At 35.8% G+C, this 22,764-nt stretch overlaps 1 protein-coding gene across 7 annotated transcripts in view; it reads right to left on the reverse strand.

Moving 5' to 3' along the window:
- The window catches only part of BBS9 (Bardet-Biedl syndrome 9), a 309,884-nt gene that overhangs the window by 236,068 nt on the left and 51,052 nt on the right, over window positions 1–22,764 (reverse strand). For all 7 annotated transcript variants that reach the window (XM_085303707.1, XM_085303713.1, XM_085303722.1 and 4 more), the window contains 6 exons: window positions 15,029–15,210; window positions 11,101–11,177; window positions 8,024–8,077; window positions 4,304–4,406; window positions 3,223–3,327; window positions 1,140–1,154 (listed from right to left, as the gene is read on the reverse strand). In XM_085303707.1, the coding sequence (XP_085159833.1) occupies window positions 1,140–1,154; window positions 3,223–3,327; window positions 4,304–4,406; window positions 8,024–8,077; window positions 11,101–11,177; window positions 15,029–15,210 (536 nt within the window). The remainder of the gene's footprint in view (window positions 1–1,139; window positions 1,155–3,222; window positions 3,328–4,303; window positions 4,407–8,023; window positions 8,078–11,100; window positions 11,178–15,028; window positions 15,211–22,764) is intronic.

Genomic DNA, 22,764 nt, shown 5'->3' on the forward strand with positions numbered 1-22,764 from the left:
TTCCTTGGGCCTGCTACAGTAATTTTAAATGAAAGTAAGGAAATTCAAAGCAACAGCAAAGTTTGGGAGCCAGAACTTCCTTAGTCCTTTCCTGTTATGTCTAGTAATCAGTCTTGCTTTATCTAGAGTTATGATGCATTGCACATCATATAATTTTAACATTGTAATAATGGAGAAGAAACCACATAGATTTTTTTTTTAAGATTTTCTTTGTCATTTATAAAATAAAACTCCTACTCCGAAATACAACTGAATTAGACTATCTCATAATGTTACTATTATAGTTGAAGTAAGATGTGCTATGTGCTTACCAGATGAAAGTAACAACATAATTACATGCTATGCACTGCAGTTAAGCTTCCATTTCCATATTACTGATGCATTAATCTTAATTATGTCTATAATATGACATCTGATGTGTATGATAAAAGAAACAGTCAAGTTYGGAACTGCAATTTGGCATGATAAATATTCAGAGAATTCATGCCTTTTCTATTACCGATGAGATTAAATTTTACTAGTCCAGTGCACATCACACTAATCCAAATTTTGTCAGGGATAATTCTACAAAGTTCACTGCGGTCCACAATATTCTCTTTAGCATTAGTAGGCTTTCATCCTGAGTACAAGTTTCTCAAATCAGATAATCCAAGTCTTCATTTTCAGAATGTCACACGAATTATACGTATTAACTGCAAATCTTTATTTTGTGTAACTCTGTTACACAAAATAAAGCTATAACTTAGCTGCCCAATAAGCTCTTACTGAAATCTAGCTACTGAAAAATAGCTAAAAATATGATTTAAAAAAAAAGACTATACAACTGTGCATGCACGAATGCTCAAAGCACAGAACACTTGCTATATTGCAAAATTCCTATGTTACATATGTGAAAGCATATCATAATTCACTGAGAAATGTCATTGCTTCTTCCTGTTTTCCCATAGGTAATTTTTTATATGTAAGCCTCATTCACTTTTAAATTTCTCAAATATTCATCTTTATAGCAGCATCAGGTCTAGGACAGTAGAAAAGTTTGTAGAAATAATAGGTAAATGAACAGCTCTCATCCAAGTCTGCTTTAGTCAGAAATGCTGTCACTCTTAAGACAAATCAGACTGTTTTTTTTATTCACTCACCTTCAGGATTGAGCTCTACCGTTTAACCAGCAACAGGAAAAAAGAAGAGAGAAATCTATTAATAGGTTTTTAAAAAAACACAAACTTAAGCCATGGTTGTAAGTAGACAAATACATACAAATATAATACTAGCCAAAAAACAGTCATGAGACCATGTTCATCAGCTGTAAAAGCCCATCCAGCTGGTGACTCATATTAGCCTATACAAATCCCACAGAGTTACATCAAAGACTAATTTGGTCAAAAATATGGATATCTTAAATTAAAAAAAAAGCAGCAAAAAGTCTCTATTCAGATAAAATGAACTCATAAAAAGCACTTTATTTTTCTGTGCTAGTGTATTACTTGCAAGTAATGTTAGCACTGGTGTTTGTACGTAACTGAAGAGGATTATCCCCACTTAATAATTTAAGTGAATATCTAAAATTTTACTAAAATATTTATGCTTTCTCTATATATATATATATACGTGTGTGTGTGTGTGTGTGCGCGTGTGTGTGCGCGTGTCTTGCAAATTCTACCATTCAAGATAAGCTTTTAAAATAAATTCATTCCATTAGTTGTTATGCGGTCCAGGGACTTTTTGTACATGTTTTGCATTTAAACACTGAAACACACTCAAAATAAAAGATTTCTTTACTTTCCTAACCAAAAGGTCAAAAAAATTCAATCTAAAATATAAGCATAACTTATTTTGTCTGAAAGAAATAATAATTCATTCATTTGCAAAGGGAAAATAACATCCAAGTTTCATATGGTGGTTTTACAAACTTAAAAATCACAGAAGGAAAAATACAAAACAAAAAGCACGCTTTTAAGATCAGAAAATCCAATACACTCAAAAACTATAGTTGCACCACAGAAGCAGATTGAAGCCACATCATTTTACATGGGACACTTGTGAAGGTAGAGCAACTCAGTCACAAGGAATAAACAGTCTAAGAGATGTAATATAGAGGGACTAAATTGCACAAGCTGTTTGTGCAGGCTCTCAAGACAAAGGGGGGAACATTCTTTGACTTCCTACCATGTGCACCTATCTGTAAGTCTAGCCTAAAGTGGGTATGATCACGTTTTACAAAAAGCATGAGTTTCAGTTATGTCAAAATACAGTATTTCAATTATCAGTAAACAGCGTGGATTATCAACATAAAGAGAATGTTTCAAGGGAGAACTGATGTGAAATAAATGCTTAAGTACAAGTATATACATAGTATAACGTACTTAAGACCACCACCCACCACATGCATTTCTTTGGTGTAAACCTGTTCCACATCGCCCTTCCTCTGTGTAAACACAGAGAGCTGTGCCAGCACAATGAACTGAATCAGCAAATCTAGTTGAGAAATAACTAGTTGATTGCATGAGCATAACAGAAGAGGAGGTGCAGGAGCAAAACCAGTGAGAAGTGAGGAAAGATGAACCTGCTTAAGCTGGTTTATGCTGTGTTTAACTTAACAGGGAAGTCCAGTGAGTGCAGTTTCTCACGTAGCCTGACAAATACTCACAAGGGCTGCTGCAGGAAAATTAAGCAAATTAGCTTTCAGTCACAGATAGTAGGGTAAATTTACATATTTTATCACTAGGGTCATTAGGACATTATTAAATGGAATGACCAAATTACATTGTTTTTGATTAGTTTATTTGATCAGAATGAGTATGTTCAACTGTTAAAAGAGAAGTGGGGTACAATCACTCTCAGTGCTTCCAACCCGCCTCCTCTATGGGGAGGCGGTCACTGTCACATTTGTTGGCAGCCCCAGAAGACTGAATAGTCATAAAGAGGTAATTAACTTCTCACCCCAAGAGGTGGCCCCTTAAAGAGCTGAACAGAAGCAAATTAATGGGGCAGGATGGGGAAGCTTGCACAGCTGCTTCTTGTGCCATAAACATATGATTTTAGCTCTATAGAACAGATTGTGCAAATTAATGGTGCTACATAAAATATTAACAACTGCTGGATTCTCAGACACATTATTTAATTACTATTCTCTTTAAAATGTATCAAAAGAACGTCTAAAGAAAGAGGTAAACAAAAAGATCTAAAAGAAGGCTAACCAATTTGAAATCTCCAGTGGCTTACCTGTTGGTGTACTATATGAAACCACACCATCTCCTTCTAGTTCTGACGGAGGACAATTCCCCTTCAAAAAGACAGATAGGACCACGGTTTCAGATGAATCTGGTTCTACAGGTAATACAAAATCAAATCAAGTAATAAGAACAAAAACAACAGATTTTCTAATACTTTTTTAATACAAAATTAGATCAAGTAATAAGAACAAAAGCAAGAGAGTTTCTAGCACTTCAGGAAATATTTTATTAAATTATGATAGTAATTTCCATCAATTCAACCTTTATCAAATCACGGCACATATTTTTTCTGAAATACATGTTTGTAAAAAGCAAACTAGTTTTGTCAACTCAAAACCATCTTAAAGCATAGAAAATCTCAAAACAAGCGCAATTTTATGTTGCAATTTTAACATCCTACAAAGCCACCACCCTTTGAAACATAAGAACTCTTTCCTTTCAGATCAGAGCAGCAGTAAAGTCCTCTTTCAACAGTGACCAATACTAGATGCCTCAGGGCAGAAATTGTCTGCAGTTCCAACTAAGGACACACAGTTCTCTGGTTTGCAGCTCCATTTACAGTTTTCAAGGTAATCCTACCTGTGGCCATATCAACAGAGTTGGATAAAGGCTAGACTCACCAAGCAGTAAATGCTAAATTAAGAACATACACTGGACTGGCCATAGGTAATCAAGACTTCAGACCCTGCTTTTAGCTGAGCAGTGCTATTCTGCATACACAGATTTGCCAAAATGCCCCTGCATGTTGTCGTTTCTGGAGAATAAATAATTTTCTTTCTTCCAAGTGAAGCTGCCACCCTGCTTCTCCTCACCTGCAGCAACTGCCAGGCATCATACCAAAATCAAAAAAGAAGCTTCGCTCCTCCATTTTTCAACCTTTCTACTTTTTTTTTTTTTTGTCTCCCTCCACCAAATGGCATATAGGAGCTGTGAAACGCAGTCAGGACCAGTATGTAACTGCTTGCACCGCAGTATATTTGCAAAAATGCACTTGATGGAGGCTGGACTATATGCTTCAAACATCTTTAGACAAAGAAAAGTTATACGGCAATGGTAYTATAATAATTTACCTAAATCATCAAAGACGAACTGGTCACAGGTCACTGCTAATGGAGCTTGTACACATACTGCCAGCTTTGGTTTCTGTGCAGCCACTCTGCTCTGTATTGTTATCTAAATCAAGAAACAAATTAATCTTTGTGTAGCAGAGAACTAACATAACCAGCAAAAGGACTAGAAAAAATAAATCAGGAAAATAATTGAATGTTTACAAAATTCACAGTTCCAACTTCAAAAATAATATTTTTCATATATATTTTCAGACAAAAATAATGGTATGCAATAACTAGAAAGTCTACAAAAATGAGAGAATTTCTCAAATTTTGTTTGTAAATTTAGGCTAAGATAAATTTATGTTGAAATTTAATTAAAATATTTCAATATTTTTCAAATGTAATGTTGCTTATTTTTGTTGCCTGAAGAAAAGGGAAAGAGAGGAAGGGGGAGAAAAGAAAAAAAGGAGACACATATGCATTTTGAAAAATCTACTTTTGTCCTCAATTCTGAATTATGCTGGCCTTGAAACAGCTAGTGAATGCAGCTGCGTAAACGCACTTGCATTACCTTTAAGCCAACTAGCTGGACACTGCCAGACTGCTTACTGCAACCACAAAAAATTCAGTGCAAGCTAATTGTCTGACTATTTATTAACTTTCTAAAGCAGCTACTATACCCAAATTACTTCTTTCAAATCTAATTGAGCCAATGTCTAAATGCTTTCCAGTCAGAGTGCTGACCGCATGTAATTTATTAGATTACTTTATGAAGTCTAATTTACACCAACTTCTTTAATGCACAGAACGGCCATAAACCACCTAAAATTGCCAAATACTGCATGCTGTGACCATGTTTTTCCTGCCTAAAGCCTGGCCCTCCAAACCATGTTTTCCAAGTAACTGTCTTAAGTCTTGTCTTAAGTAACTATCTCTTGTACTCAACCGCATTCAGAGAACTGTTTCAAGCCATGCTTTGCTTTTTGCTGCACATAAGAGCCTGAATTGAGAGGTTCTTATACAATAACTTTTGTCAAAAGTACCTGATTTTATGAATTTTTTTCTGATAGGCTTGTGGCTTTTCCTTTTAAAATTTTAACACAAGAATTTGACACAAGTGTTGGAACACACTTTTTACAGCATGATGCATTGCCTGTAGGTTTTTTCAGGTGCCATATTTACCATTGCAACAGCCAAATTACATTCACTGCAGAAAACTTGCAAAGTATTCATATAAACTCATTGCAGTTTAATTCAAGATAAGATTTAATTTTAAAACTTGTCAAAATCAAGTTCAAAATTTTTCTCAATTTGTTTAAATTCAGTGTTCAATTTTAATTTAGTCTGACAGGAGTCATAAAACAACCATAACATATTAGTATTTCTTATTTTAATAATGACTAATATTTGTAACTTCATAAAGCCACTGAATTCCACTAGCTAAAAGAACTTTTCCATCAATTGCAATTGATTTTGAGACACATTTCAAAATCAGTTAAAAGCACTTATCAAAGAAAAAATATTCTGCAAAAATTGGAATGCATGATAACTCCTAGATTTAATATTTTGGTTTTGTTAAAACATATAAGATGCATGAACAGGAAAACAGAATTAGGAAAGTATAAAATCTTCCCACAAAAAGTATATTCAACACATGAACAAATCCATACTGATTTTAAATAGCATTCTGCATTGGCCTCACATTAGAAGAGAACAATTAGATGAGAGAGAATAATGGACATTATATGTGTTCTTAATACTCAAATCATAACTACTCTCCAAAACAGAATTTGGAAACTGTATACAATACTTTCATCTACAACAAGTCACCTATACAATGTATTAGCTCCAACGTATACTAACAACTGATAAATTCATACATCTCTGCAGGTAATTTATGTTAATATTTTAAGACACTCATTTATTCACAGTCTGATTCTAAGCCCAGGACAGTTCAACTGAACGTCTTTTTTTCACAGCAAAACTATCACAACTCAGTCAGGATTAGTATTTTAACTTATATCATCTAGCATAAAAAGTAGAGAAAGATGCTGGACTAAATACAATTAAATCAAACTAATGTAAGAGAATCTGATTCAACAACAGTCCAGTTAGGTTTTCAACTTTTCACTCAAAACAGGAGAAAAACATGCAAGGTTCTCAAAAACAAGGTCCTGATTCTGCTGTGCTGTTACTCCAACAAGCCACTATCAAATCCAGCAATAAAATCACAATCCTTGAATGTAACAGCAAGGAGAAATTGCACTTGCATAGAAACATACATACACACGTGCACGCACACACACGTACACACACTCACGCTCTTTTTTTAAAATCAAGTGCAGGCAGAAACCCTCAGTGAGGGCTAAAATAATGTGAATTTTAAATCAGATTTTCTGACTTTTTAGGTAACAATAACTAAAAATATGTATTTTTTTCAAAAACAAAGTCTATTTTTGCTAGCAATTGCTAACAATTTTTGAGTTTTGCATAAATCAACATTCATTCCCTTTGAAAAATGTTGTAAAAATTGTTCTTGTATCTTCAAAAATAACTTCGTCTCATCATAGTACGATCTGGATGAAGGGACAGAGTGCCTCCTCAGCAAGTTTGCTGATAATACCAAGCTGGGAGGAGTGGCTGACACACCAGAGAGCTGTGCTGCCATTCACAGAGACCTGGACAGGCTGAAGAGTTGGGCAGAGAGGAACCTCACGAGGTTCAACAAGGGCAAGTGCAGAGTCCTGCACCTAGGGAAAAATAACCGTAGGCACCAGTACAAGCTGGGGGCTGACCTGCTGGAAAGCAGCTCTGCAGAGAAGGACCTGGCAGTGCTGGTGGATGACAAGCTGTCCATGAGCCAGCAATGTGCCCTTGTGGCCAGAAAGGCCAATGGTATCCTGGGGTGCATTAGGAAGGGTGTTGCCAGCAGGTCAAGGAAGGTGATCCTGCCCCTCTACTCAGCCCTGGGGAGGCCTCATCTCGAGTACTCTGTCCAGTCCTGGGCTCCCCAGGACAAGAGAGACACGGAGCTACTGGAGAGAGTCCAGTGTAGGGCTACAAAGATGATCAGAGGGCTGGAGCACCTGCCCTACGAGGAACGGCTGCGAGAGCTGGGCCTCTTCAGCCTGGGGAAGAGAAGACTGAGGGGGGATCTTATCAATGTCTATAAGTATTTGATGCCAAGGGGTTGGGGACAAACTCTTTTCATTTGTCCCATGTGACAGGACAAGAGGCAATGGGCAGAAACTGAAGCACAGCAAGTTCCGCCTGAACGTGAGGGGGAATTTCTTCCCTGTGAGAGTGACAGAGCACTGGACCAGGTTGCCCAGAGAGGTTATGGAGTCTCCTTCTCTGGAGACCTTCAAGGCCYGCCTGGATGCAACCCTGTCTAACATGCTGTAGGTGACCCTGCTGAGCAGGGAGGTTGGACTAGATGATCTCCAGAGGTCCCTTCCAACCTTACTGATTCTATGATTGTATGATAGTAGTCTTTACATGTTTCTCTTAAAAGGCATAAGAGTATTTTAAAAAAATAATTCAATGGCTTTAACTGCAGCAGAAAGCTTGCAAGATGTACACTTTGTCATATTAAAAAAAAAGAAAAAGAAGTTAGGTATATATTGCATTTGAAATTCTACTCATGTTTATAATCTCAGCGAAACAGACAGAAAATAGACAGGCTTGCTAAAATTGCCACCACTATTTGAGAGCTACAGTTTGAGCTAGACACAGTACCTTTACTGTGACTGATGGAACTGCCTCTGCTTTTACCTCACTGTCAATGGCTTGCTGTGAAGAAAAAGATGAAAACAGAATAAATTCAATATTACACATGAATGAGTGAACACAATGAATGCAATATTTCTTTCCCACCATCAACTTGGTAAACAGGGAATTAACTGTAAAGGACTTATCACTTCGATGACAGATTAAAATACACAAATACGTTTCTGAGCTCCTTCTGAAAATATAATGCCTCTGTTTGAAATCGTCTGCAAAAAGGCTAGCAAAAGGTCACAAAAGTTGTATATATAAGAAGCTTATACACTTTGATGTACATATGAATATTTGAAGCTGTTTTGCTTGGCGTACTTCTTTCTACTGTATATTTATTCAAATTTTGGAAATTCCTTCTGTTATTCAGCAAGGAAAGGTGACTTCCAATCTGCCAATATCTTACATACACACCACAGTGTGTACTATATAATTTCTGCATACTACCTTACAATCAGAAGAATATATCTTGAATTTCAAAAGAAAATCAGAGTAGGCATCTTGTTGCTCCTGCTTATGTCTATGTCAACAGTCGGTTCCATCGAAAGCAAAATTCATCTTGGCCATGCAGTCTTTTTGAATATCTTGTTTTATGCTCATATATCATTTTTCAAGGGCAGTCTCTACTGTTTAAGAAAGTATACTTACTTGTTTAAACAAGTTTATTTTAAAGAATTACTTAATTATTGCTAAAATACCAAAATGCACAGACACAAAATTATACTTTTTCACGATATCACAACACACATCTGCAGAGTTCTTGAGAAGTCAACTGGTTAGTAGGCTTCCGTGGGTTCTAGAAATAGGACTTTCATACAGATAGATAGATACATACATACATATGCATAAAAATACATATTTATTTATTTATTTATTTATTTATATTTTCAGTTTAAACATATAAAACTTCCATAGTGGATCAAAAGATTGGCCTGTCAAACCCACTGTCGCTAATGGTGACCAATGGTTGATCCTGAAGCTGTATCACAGGAGGGAAAGAGGGTGAKGCCTGTCCAGGTATACTATATTCAGCTTTCAGAAATCAGCTGGGGCTTCCTAAATCAGAAGCTGCATTCAGGAGATGGCTTTAAATAACCGCAACTATCCTCCATTTGCTTATCTAATCCTTTCTAATGCATTTATATTCTGCTTCTACACCCATGTGGCAATTTAAGTTTGTTCACAAGTGTAGAGGAAATATTTGCAAGCCTGTAGTATCTGAGATCACTGTGGAAGCCTGAAAATTGTTCTGACATTTGCTGTGATGATTCTTCCCCATGAAGTGCCTTATCAGATTTTCCTCCTGTACATATATACAGAAGGAACCCCTAGGAAATTCTACCTCATAGGAAACTACGACATATTGATAGCCTTGGACACTACCGATTCAAGGCTGTGGTTCCTTTGATACATGACTTGCTTATAGGTAAAATAGATCGTTAAAATCTTCAAGGTTAAGCAAATGACTGCAGCAGTATCAGAGCTTTCTGTGGATCTAGCAATTCTAAGTGTTGTGACCTTGTTACTACAGTTATCCAAGATCATGTYTCCCTGTTCCTTTTTCCACCAATTAGTCTTTTCAATATACAAGTAYCAGGACATATTAAAAACATCTCTTTATCAAATAATACTAGTAATATTAATAATAGATTTTAAATAAAGGTATTTATTAGATTCCTAAAAGAAAGTATTAAAAACTAGTTTCATGTGTATTTTTGAAGCAGTAAGTAGCCCTGAAAACCAGTTTTACAGAAATTAGTGGCCAAAAATGATTAATTATAGTTATCCTTGTAAAATGAGGTACACATTCTGAAGGGTTCATATGGAAAAATTTAGGATGGATTGTAAGCTCTCCTAAATTAGATGAGTAAACTCTAATTAGATTGCTGCATCAGATAGCAAATAGTAAATGATACCTTGTCAGAGAAAGATCACTTCTTGTGATGCATTTTTGGGTGTTTTGCGCATTTTGTCTTTAAAAGGTTCACAGGAGGACACTTACTGCTGTGTCATCTCATATTATTAACTGCTGTAACATTTCTCACTGTTAGAAATTTATTCCAAATGCTAAGGAAATTTTCCTTTGCTTAGTCTCGCTTRGTTAAAATCTAAAGGTCCACAGACAGAAGATAATAGATAAATTCAATTATTCTAATTCAAATAATTAACAAAAGCACATTTTAGCTGATGTACATCTAGGTGCTATGCTAAAGCTCAGTCCCACAAATATAAACAAATATATAATAATCATCTATTCACGTTTTAACTGTGTTTATGATAACGCTTATGCTATATGACAAGCTGTAAAATAGGCTGAAATTTTTGCTCTCTTTTTGCCCCATCTCCCTTAAACATTTTTTGCAAAGTGAAAATTGCATTTGGCCATATTTGCATTTGGCCACATTCGCAATGCCTCATTCACTTACCAGCAGTCCCCAGACTGCAGACAGAAGTGCTCAATACTACTTTATTCAGTAAGAATGCATGCACTGTATTATAGATCCTCTCTGATCAATCATTATTTACTCGTGTAAGAAATCAATGTTCCTACAGCATAAACATTCAAATTTTCCTGATGTATATTTCAACAATTGGAAAAAAAAAAAAAAAAGAAGACTCTTCAAGAAATAGCAGAAGATTGTTACCCAAAATGGCAAGAAAAAAAGCCTTAGATGTTATTCATACAAAACAGAGGAGAAAAAAAACTTTTTCAAAATAGCAAGTGTTTGCTTGTGCATGGCAAKTTATTAAATTATAAAATATGAGCCAGCTCTGAAATGTACTTTTCTCCTACAAAAACACCCATTTATTTTCTGTTTTAAGATCTAAAAAAATGGAACAGCTTACATCTATTCTCATTCACATGCAGCTGTGAACTTTTATGTGTTAGTGTTGTAGAGTGTTCTAAATATCTAAACTCCTACATAAATAACTATAGTTATTGATTTATTTTCAATTTATTTCTAATTTCCGTTCTCAAGGATCTGAACTATTTGTCATCACTATTGTAAAAATTTTCTTTTTATAAAAGTACATACAGATTCTGCATCCAACTCAGGTGAAACTTCTGCAATGACAACTAGATCTCTCTCTCTTTCAGATTTGGGCAAAATATCTGGAAGAAAAAGAGAAAAAGCAAATCAGTTCTCCTTTAACAAACATTCAATTACATTTCTAAAAATCAAACGATTTCAATAGCATCAAATTTAGCAGAATTTTATATCACTAATATCATTATAGCTACTAAAGGGAAAAACAGTAATGTCTGTATTTTTAAACAAAGTCTTTCAATTTTGCAACTTAAACTTGGATTCCAGTCTGTATTTCTGTCTTACAGGTGATAAAGTATTTAGATGCATYTCATACTGGGATTTTACAGCCACTACTCATGTTCTTCAGGGATTCCAGAAAGACTATAAGGAATTTTAAAACTTCTTWCATAACATATATTCACTAATACACCCATAACAAATGCAACTCCACTTCCAAAACACACGGCGCACATCTTCCATGGCACACTTTCATCTAAATAATTGATAATGAATACATTAGACAAATATTCTGTGCCCAGTACTGTAACATAATTAGAATATATTTTAGAAATTCCTTTGCATGGAAAAGTATAATAAGGTTTTACATACAGAATGCTATATGGAATTTGGTTGCAATATGGTGATTCCCAGGAACATCTACATACAAGGTAAAGAATGCTACCAACTGTTTCATATCCAGGATTTAAAACCCGATGCAGATTCACACATGTAAAAAAGTTGTAAGGGTTAAATCAAGACATTTAAATATCATGAGGAACTACACGATCTTTTCTGGGGGGGTTTGGGGGGGGGAGGAGGGGAAGCTCCTAACTCTTTAAAGCATTTGTGTCTTTCTCAAAAGTACTTTTATTTCTTTTAATATTAAAAGTGTGTGTGTGGGGGGGGGGGACGACAACCAACTTTTAGTCCCTAAAGTAACAAACATTAAATGCTCAAAGTAACTGGGAAATTAACATATCAACTGAATAATTAGAGCAAGTGAGTTCATCCAGAAAGCTACAGGAATTTTATTACAGCTAGAGTACTAAAGATGACCTCAGAACTAGTAGGTAGCACATTATGTCTCCTCCTAACAACAGAGATAGGGATTTAAGGATTCTGATGAAAAGAAGGAGAACAAGTTTTCTTTTCATTTTCTTGAGCCTAAGCCTAAGCCTGTCTCATACTGTCACAACCAAACGCGCACAACTGGTTTTGCCAACTGCATGCAACTAGCACAATCCATTCCACCGGCAYGAATAAGAAAAGACCTATTTTTTCTAACCGTATTTAATCTTTTTTCTTCAGGTTGTTTCTTCAAGCCAACTGTGATACAAGGTCTGCCACACAGTCATTTTTCTATTAGGACTAGGACAGAATCACATACAGGCACCGTCTTTTTTTTTTTTTTCTTCTTTCTTTTTTTCTTTTAACTATTAAACTACACTAAAGCACCCATGTTTAACCAGTTATGTTATCCGGACTGATGCAAGTAACATTAGACTCAAGTTAATATAACAGTTAAAAAAGGTTTTAAAATATTACGTCAGTTTATAGTATAAATCCTTCTATGCAAAAAAATATAAAGCAACTAAAGTTCAACAGTTTAATGGTCAGCACTGGACAGAAAGACAAAACATATTTATGGAAATAACCACTCTACACTTTTTATATGATGATCTAATTCTAAAAACTTGCCATTTTTGGAAGTCAAAATGAAACAAAGAAAAATTAATTCCATATAAGGGCAGATGAGTTTTAGAACAACCCAAGATCTAACTGCACACATATGAATACACAAGACAGAAAAATCAATGGTTCAATTTAAACACCACATTTAAAGTAACTGAATGGTGACCTGTGTTCAAAAGTGTTTGTATTCAACTATCCATGATTAACAGTTACTTTAGGACTCAGTTAAGATCTGAAAAAAGCCAAAATTAGATAAAGGCAAAAMATCACAAATTAAAAGCCGTTTTCATAACATTTTTCATATTTGATTGCAATAAAAGTTTTCTGGTTTACATCCAAGAAAAATTAAGCAAGACCTTTTTAGACCACCTCTCCAAAAAAAAAGAACATTGGTAAGATCTCATGTGAAAACATTCCTGTGACACCTTCGATCAGCTTAGAAAGATTATAAGGAAGAAAAAATTAACAGGGGAAAAAGAGGAAAAAGTCAGCAATATTCACAATAAATGTGGCAATCTCACAACAGTTTCTTTTTTTAAAAAAGAAAAAAGAGAAGTTATAAAGGAGAGTTTTTCTTTCTCCTCCCTTTTCCCTCTCCCCCTTCTCCCTTTCTCCACCATCTTCCCCCTCCCTCTCTCCCCCCTCACTCCCTCTCTCTGCCTCCACCCTTCTCTTCTCCCTCTCCTCCCTCCCTTGCTCCCCCTTCTCCCTCTCATTCCTCCTCTCCCCCTCACCTTCCTTCTCTCCTCCTTCAGTCTTCCCCCTCTCTCCTTTGCTTCTCCCTCTCCTCCCCTCACTCCCTCTCACACTTCTCCCTCCCTCTCCCTCTCGTCCCCCCTCCATCTCTCTCCCTCCTCCTTCTCTCCTCATTTCTTCTCTCTGCCCCTTTTCCTCCTCCCTATGCTCCCCTCTCTCCCTGGTCTTCTCCTCTCTTCCCTTCCCTCTCTTTCTCCTCTCTGCCCCCTCTGCTCCCTTCTTCTCCCCCTCCATCTCTCCACCCCACTCTGCCACCTCTCTCCCATCCTTTTCCCCCCTCTCCCATCTTCCCTCCCTCCCACTCCACCTTCTCTCCCTCCATATTTATTTATTTGGCACAACGTATCAAAATCCAAGTTATAGAAAAGCTGTTCACAATTTCATTTATTCCCTCCATCACGCTTTTCTTCCYGTAGGTTATGATAGCCAGACAAAATGTTCAAATACTTGTAATAAAGATTATGGTAAAAGCAATTTAGATATGTGTGCATGTTCAAATAACCAATTACTGTATTTGTTAAAGTAAAAAAAAAAAACTGATACTAGTATATCAAAATAATAATGGAAAAAGTTACATGTAATTATAGAGAAGAAATCTTTSACTTGGAGAATCGAGTTAATGAATGCTGATAACAAACTACTCTTTACTAGAGATTTCAACTGTGTGCTTTTTAGGTCCCATTTTAACACAAATAACTATATATCTTTTAATATACCTTTAGAGAATGTGCTAGCTATCCCCAAGAAAAGATTTTAACTGGTAGTTTCTACTTGTCTAAGATCTTTTTTCCAGTTTCCTTTAAAATGATCTGCTTCCGATTCCCAATGCAAGACAGATGTAYGGTTTGAAAACTCAAGTTACAAAAACACAATCTTTGAAGGATTTTTGTGGTAACACTGTGCCGTTATTTGAACAAGTGCAATATAAGTTTTTAGCAACGTGTGTAATTTCCAGAGTTTAACATGATCAGCTATTCTGTGCAATACTTTTCCTATCTCTTGCCATGTTCAAATATAACTGCTTCTGAAAGAGGTAACAGAACAGTTCCTTCAACACAATTCACTCATTGTAAATTGCATGACATTTAAGAAGCCATTTGTAATAAAAAATAGAATTTGGCAACACTTTTGCTCTTTCTGAAGTCTGAAAAGTATATTTGACTGTGTGCATGAAATTATGGAAATTTTCTTCCCTTCCTTTGCCTGCCATTTCTCTCTGAATCCTAGCACTAATAAGAATTCTCTGCAGCCTGACATAAATATCTTACGAGTTCTAACAGGCATAATGAAAATAAACACRCACTGTGTATCCAAGAGCCATGTAGTCTATGATTTAGTTTCTATGCTTGTCATCAGGAGAAAGTGATTTTTTTTAATTGAAACTTCCTATAGAAATGTAAAATACAATTAAGTGTAAAGCTTCAGGGGCTAAATGAGAGCCAGGCAGTTAGAAGTATGTACAACTATAGAAAAGGGAGGAGTATACCTTGGGTTTTTGCGGCTTCCCTGATGATTTTCTGAAGCTGTTTCATTTCAGCATCAAGTTCTTCATAGTTTATTTCCCTAGATTCAATCTGAGGAGCCTGGAACAGTGACGGATCAGTTCCAAGGTAGGAACACTGAAGATGCCCACTGTCACTCAGAGTAACTATAACGCCTCTCAGACCTCTGCATTAAAAAATAAATAAATAAAGCTCGTTAAGAAATGGGAAAGAATCATATAAGCAACTATAACACTGAATTTTTATGCTGCTTCTATTGATCTATCTACAAGCATAACATAACTCCAGAAATAGAATTTTACGAGATTATTTGATCAAAAGAAAACAAAAATATTTATTCTCTGATACACATGCGTTTATGAACATTAGTCTTGCTTATTACAATCACATTTAAGGAGCAATCTGTGTTAGACAGATTACTAAGACAAAATAAGTATATCCAAATAACTCAGAATCTGTATAAAGAMGACAGGCAATAGGACCAGACGACTAGAATAAACAAGCAGAATAGACAGTACAATTGTCGTAACCATTTTACTGACAAATTGTTACTTAAATTTTTTTGAAGTATAGATATTCATGTTGGTAAGCAGAAAGGCAAATTAGCTAAACAGAAAACAAAATAAGGGAAGAGAAAAGATGCATTAGAATAAATCACTAATCAAATGGAAAGAACGTTCACAGTGAAGACAGCAGGAAGGACTCTGATGGTATCAGCAGTACCCTTATTCTTTGACTGCTGCTGCAGGTAACGTACTGGCTTCAAACCCTGGCTGGCTCCTCCCTGCAATACCTTTCTGAAGGGACGTGAATCGAGACAATTCCCTTAGATTGTTCTACATCAATACAAATTAACGCTTCATTAGCTATGCCCTAATCCATAACACTTTTCTCTCCAGGAACAGTACTTGGTTGATCTTCCTCCAACAAAATCTGACTCATATTTTGTTTATCTGATCATGTACATGCACACACAACACTTTAGAAAGGTATTTTCACAGATTATGAGAAACTAGGYGAGCACTGCCAACATTTTACTTAACCTGAAGGTCATCCAGAATCAGAAGACGAACTGAACACTAAAGGGAGGCTAGCATAGTTGTTAGTGTAAGCTAGCAGAAAGCTAACTTTCCTTCTATTTTTTAAATGATTTAATTAATTTAAAAGTTTATAATTATTTTCATAATCAAAGGGACAACATATTCAGGCCAGTAACATGTTCTTATTCCATACTTAGAATGTCTTACAGCAAAACTCCCTCTGTGTAAAATACAACTATTATTAAATAAGGTAAAGCCATACTGAAAGACCTTTTTAACTAATTCCAAGACATAAAACTTGATTTTAACACAAAGGTCTAATACACTGTCTGACTAATTAGCCATAARTAAGATATTGTATTATATAAATGTTTGTGCTATATGGACTAGATGATATCCAGAGGTCTCTTCCAGCCTCAACCAGTCTGTGGTATCCATATAACCATAGAAATAAGGACTCTATTCAGCAGAATACTGTACAAGTAAAATAAGCAGTTGCTGCGGATGATTTTGAGCTTTCTCTTTCTACATAAGGATGTTTTTACTGAATGAATGACCTAAATTTCCTGGTTGAGTTATGTATATATGGAAACCAAAATTTATCTTTTTAGACAATAAGTATTCTTAGTCTTTCTCTGGAGATGAAAATGCAAGTTTATAGCATCTTGTGAAATAGATTACACATAGCAGAGAAATCTCTCTCCCCTTATCTATTACATAACCTTTTCTTAAACAGAAGGAGTCTTCTCTTTTGAGGAGTCTATTCCTATTGYCATGGAAAAGCTTCCAGCTACTTCCCCATTTGCAAATGGATAACAACATTCTCTGCAAGAACTCAGCAAACTGCAATAGGATGCTGTGTCTCTCAGCACCAAAATTCCTCATTACCTAGTTTCTTGCATCTATTCATGAAGCAACCAGCACTGGTCATAATCCTGTACAGCACACCGAACTGAGAGAAATCAGTGTGCCTATGCTGTGACCTTTGTTCCAGGATGGTAGTAGGAAAATGGCTCTGATTCATACACATTGTTGACAGAGCTATCCACAAGTAAAGCACACTAAAGTAAATTACCTTCTAAATCCTATCTGTACAACAAAAAACTTTCTTCATGATAAATAAGCAGAATTCTAAAGTGACAACAGAGCTTGCCATCAGCACACAGAGGGACATGATGTGATCTACAGATTGAGTCTGGCAGTCATGCCTTTCCTCAGAGAGCCAGTTTACCTAACTAAACCCGCAGAAAACTATTCCTAACTTTTCTTCTTGTAGTTTAGAGTGCTAAATTAGGTCTTCAAAAGGTCAGATTTGCACCAGAGTAAATGCAAAGGAAAGTGCAGGCATGCACAGTCAGAACTGGAATCGGGGAGAGCAATACTATTCCCCTTTTAGAGGCAGCAAATTCTTACTTTACCTTGACTTCTCTAGTCAAGCCACATGTTCAAACATCCTATCAGAATGAATCTTGTATGGCAACTAAGATCTTTTACTTGCAAAGACCTTTTTTTGTGGGAGAGCAAGGTGAATGATATTTTAGGTTGGTTATTTGGAGATAATTTGTCTAGTTTCTCTTCAAGATTCTGCTCTAAATTTTCAGCCAGCTTTACAGCTCTTCCCTAAATATACTTGATATTAGRCTACAAATTTGATCAAGACAGAAGATCTGTCGTCTAGCTCAGATACTGATTTGTACGTGATATTCTCCAAAACAGCATTTCACCTTTAAGTGTAGATACACAAGATATTTCTTTAGGAAAATTACCCATTCACATTAAACATGACTTCCTTAAAACTATAAAGTAAGAAATCTTTGACCAGCTGTAGCACGCTCTACCCTATGGACAATAGATGTTAACCAGAAACCATTTTCTTATTTCCAAAGAAAGTCTTCCTTATAAATGATGGGTTTTCAATTGTCCGAGGCTTTGAAATTCTTTGATTCTTAACTTTTTCTCCCCTGGAGCCTGTTTTAGAAGCAAGATCCCTTCTGAAGTTGAGATTCTCTTTTCTTGGTAAAGTCAATACTGTTATTTAAGTTGTCTCAAACTTAYGAAATCTAATTTTCTACCTAATAAGACATTTTAATTTAACACTGGGGTTTCAGTCAGTAATCCTCACTTAGATCTTACAATATCCTCAAAGGAATTTGAGCATTTACTGGAAACCATGGATTAAATAAAGATGTTTTTGTTACTTTTAAGTTCATTAGAAGCCATTGGCATTCTACTCAGGAAAAGATGCATAAAATTTTTTGGGGGGAGGGCGGTAGACTCAGCATTTTCCCTTCTGTTTATGGCAGAAGATGCAGTAGGGAGAAGAAGGAAAGAAGAATGTGGTTTACCTTACTAAAAAAGTCCATGCAACTAAGTAGAAGAATGGTGCAAATATATCAACTCTGAAATTACTGGCCAGAGATCTCTAGGAATCCTAGAAAGTACCTCCATGCCTTAACCAGCAATAAATCATCACTGTATGAATAACCCTAATTTTAAAGCAAGGGTTGTACTAAACAAAAATTTCTCATCTATCCCTTTATAAGGTAGGTTAATAAAAATGGACCCTTGTGTCCAGTTTGGCTGGACACAAGCTATCATGGCTGTTTCCTGTGAACTGACAGCCTCTGAAATGAGGTTTAATAAAGATCCTTTCTCAGTTTTATGACTCTAGTCCCATTTCTTAGTGGCAGTGCTAGTGGCCAGAAATGTTAATTCCCATTCCACTGCCACCAGAAATGCATGTCTGTTTCCCAGAAGGAGTGAAGCTTGTCAGGTGTAACACAACTGCTCTTACTGACACTAGTGAAAAGTTTTCTACAGAATTAACAAGTTTTTCTGCAAGTCAAAAATGCTCTAGAGCTGCGCATTTTGAGTAAGTCTCTCCCAAAAATACACTTTAAGAAGAAAACAAAGCAGAAGACTGCTAATACTGCTTTGCAACTTATATAACCAGTACCTGTGCTAACAGCTATACTATGAAGGTGATGGCCTACTTGCCACCTGTAAGCTTTGGGGTTTGCATACATGACCTCTCACAAATTCAGAACTCCTAATTCAAGATGAGAATAAGCAGGACCAAGTGGGAGTTTGGTTCCTCTAACCACTTAAATATTTGTTGCAGGCTATAGTTGGTTTCCTTGCTCAGGCCTGGGCCTGTTGTTGGAATTTTATGCCAAACTGGCCAGACAGGCTCCATTCTTCCTGTTTTTCCTTCCTCTATATGCCAAAAAGGCTCCATACAACACACATCCGTGCTGCATTTACAGTATTCTAGGATGGCATGTGGACCAAATACCTTGGMCTCACCTTCAGATATGTGTGCTAATACAAGGAGACAGACTGTTGTAAATACTGGAGGCATCACTCAGTTTTGGTAAGGTTTGCAAATTACACCTTACAGGTAGGACCTTGCTCAATGTCTGCCTGGTATTTGCAAAAAAAGTTTGCCACAGTGGCCATGGCTGCAGGGAAGTCTTAAAAAAAARGAGACTACAGAAACAAATTCTAGTAGTTGAAGCTACCATGCTACCAAGTACACAGTCTTGTAAATTGAAAGAAAATTAAGARAACATGAATTACTATTTAGGTACAAGTAATGTCAAAGTTACTGAAATAGAAAAGAAAGAAGAAAAATGAGAGAACAGGAGAACTGCATCATAAACTTGTTCCACAACTGAAAGAAAAAAAAAGACATCTGAACATAAGACAATTTCTCAAATTTTCCAGCTGCTTTGGACCACCTTTAAATTTCTTTCCTGAGGATAGGAATCTGTTAAGCTAAGAAGGAAGGATCCATGAGGAGATCTGAATGTGAATCAAAAGATATGAAGAAATACAGCTACACTGTTAGGCACAAATCTTTGATGATATACTACTATAAGGCACCTAAATGTGGTGCATTCAAAAATTGCAGCCCTCCCTATGCATCTTTAAGCTGGCAGTCATCTACAGATAATCAGCCTATCAAACCCCACTGAAATCAATGAGGTGATTTGCCTATCCAAATGAATCTCTCCTAAGAAATCTGGAGTTTATGTCAGCAAAAAGTTTGGATTATAGAATGCACATCAAAAAGTCTGCCTTAAAATAAACTTGTCATTTTGCTCAACTTTCCTTTGAGCACTGAKGTCCTTCAAATCTGCTGTGCCTCAGAGACAAAACCATTGTTTCAGGAAAGCAGTATAACTAATGGTACTTTGCCTTTGCTCCAGCTACTATTCTGCTGCATCCTAAAGAAAAGGACTGTTCAACATGAAACACATAGGAATATAGAACAGCTTTTTCCCGATTTTTCCTTTCCTTAATTCTGTCCCTGGATTTGTAGGTCAACACAAACCATAAGAGAAATACAGGCAACAAGTTGTAACACCTGATATATAGTATATTCATTTATCTGTTGGAATGTTTGTCATCCAGTTAGATTGCTTTATTTTCTCAGGCTTTTATAACAGTAGTTAAAGATGGCAGGGGAAGAGCGTGTGTATTTAACAGTTTTATAGTAGTTTCCCTACAGCTACTGCACTCATACAATATCCCTGCAAATACCATTACTTCATTTGGCGTATTTTGCACACAATCTGCAATTTCAATTACTTGTTAAATTTCTTTTATTGTAAACTATTTTTTTATTATATATCACACAATAGTCAAAGTAATAGCAAATCTAAAGGGACACTTTAACAGAGAGGAACTCAAAGTATGAAACAAATTATTCTGGTATCTAAAATAACTTTACAGTACAAAGCAACTCCTACACACATATGGTAATAATTTGAAAATCTATCTATTATTGGATTTGAATAATAATAACAGTATATCCTTTCTGTAGGTCTTCTCTTACTAAACAAATTGCTCACAACATAATTCTTGAACAAATTAAAATGCTTTGCATGTTTCCAGTTATACCAAATCGATCACTCAAATTGATTTTGAATTACAGATTCAACCTCTCAACTTCTACTTAAAGGACAAACCAAGGCATTATTCCATAGGTTTGGTTATTGACACTACTTATCGTTTTAACTATTCATATTTGTAATAATAGAAAAAACTTTTCCTTCTGAATTTCAAATGCAGTCTTCTTAATTTATATTCTTCATACCAATAATTTTAGAAAGCAAAGTGTTCTGCAATACTATTTTTGGTTCCTTGTTGATAATGTATTATTTACAAACAACTGAATTAGAAAACTAATGCCTGAATAGTGTTCAATCATTTTGAATCAATTCTCTTCTCATTTTATCATCCTGTGAAGCCATCATTCGTATGCAACAGCAAAACTAAGATTACTTTCAGTGCTCTTGGAAATTCCAGTTCTAAGTCTCACTACCATTTCCACCTCACTTTAGCTGTAACTGTGTGAAGTGTCTGACAAAATGCTGAAGGAAGATCAGACTAGTTGTAATAAACTCTAAGAACTTTCTAATACGAAGTAATAGGAGTTTGAGTCAAAGGACCATCTTAATCTGCTATAGGACACATTCTCTGAAATCAGATCCTTGGCTGAATATTTGAAATATACCTGATGGAATTCAGTGTCAGCTACCACTGATATTTAACTATATCTGGGTATTGACAGATCTCCCTCAGGCTCCCTTAAAAAGCTGCTTCTTCTTTAAAATTCTCTGCTCAACTTTGCAGCAGAGATAGCATTTTTTGTACGTGTAAGACTTCCCCATTCTACTACTACAAATGAAGACAAGTAACCTGTTTGATTACAGTAGCTGGAATTCCTTTAAGACTATTTACATTATGTATTTAACACTCTTTGCACGTTCTGAAGGAGGCATGTAAACACATAAAATTATAAAATATATAAAGTATTTTATTGTAATTATTTAACATTGATAGCAYTATGTAGCAAAGAGTTTGTGCTGTTCCTGTATAGAAAAGCAGTTTTCATATCTTCCACTTGTGTGATAATTTTGGACAGGTGATCTTGGCAAAATGCCAGACACAAATCCAGGTAAAAAGACGTATGAAATATCTGTGAGAGGAAAAGGGAGATGAAACATCATTTCATCATAACCCACACAAACTCAGTTTAAAAAACAGAATTTATCACTAAGACAACAGGTCAAGGACCATCCCCTTTTCTAAACACAAAAACCCGCTGCGAGTTGGAACTGAATGAAAATAAAACCCAGAATTATACCATTTTGAACGCCTGCAGGATTCACAAACTTCTAACTCCTCTCCTGTACTCTCTATTTGAGAGTGAAAATATTTTCACTAGCGACAGGATTTTAGTACCCCTACATGGTGACACCGCACATTATACCAGCAAATCAGTGCCTACAGAAAGACAACTTCAGATATGGTCTTTAATTTTTGTAGTTTCTTGATTAAAAGAGATACTTCAYCTAAAAGGTCAAGCACTGTCCAACAGAAACRAACAAACAAACAAAAAATAAAAAGGTCTTTCACCAAATGACAAGGGGGAAGAAAAGCAATGGAGACGAACATTGTTTCCACTTTTCCAGCCAAGTTAGAAAACACTACTAACAAGATTGGGTCAGGGATCATCTTCTGCCAGATCACTACTGCCACCTGCGGGTCGGTACATCATGCGTTCGCAACGAGGCTTGCATGGGCAGGCCAAACAGCAAAGATTTATATACGAAAGTGCTAAAAGCTACCATGTCACATTAAATGAAGCAGAGAGTTCTTTTTCTTTTTGC

This window comes from Rhea americana, unplaced genomic scaffold, assembly GCF_003343005.1.
Source record: "Rhea americana isolate MKP2758 unplaced genomic scaffold, rheAme1 scaffold_100, whole genome shotgun sequence".
Taxonomy (NCBI): Eukaryota; Metazoa; Chordata; class Aves; order Rheiformes; family Rheidae; genus Rhea; species Rhea americana.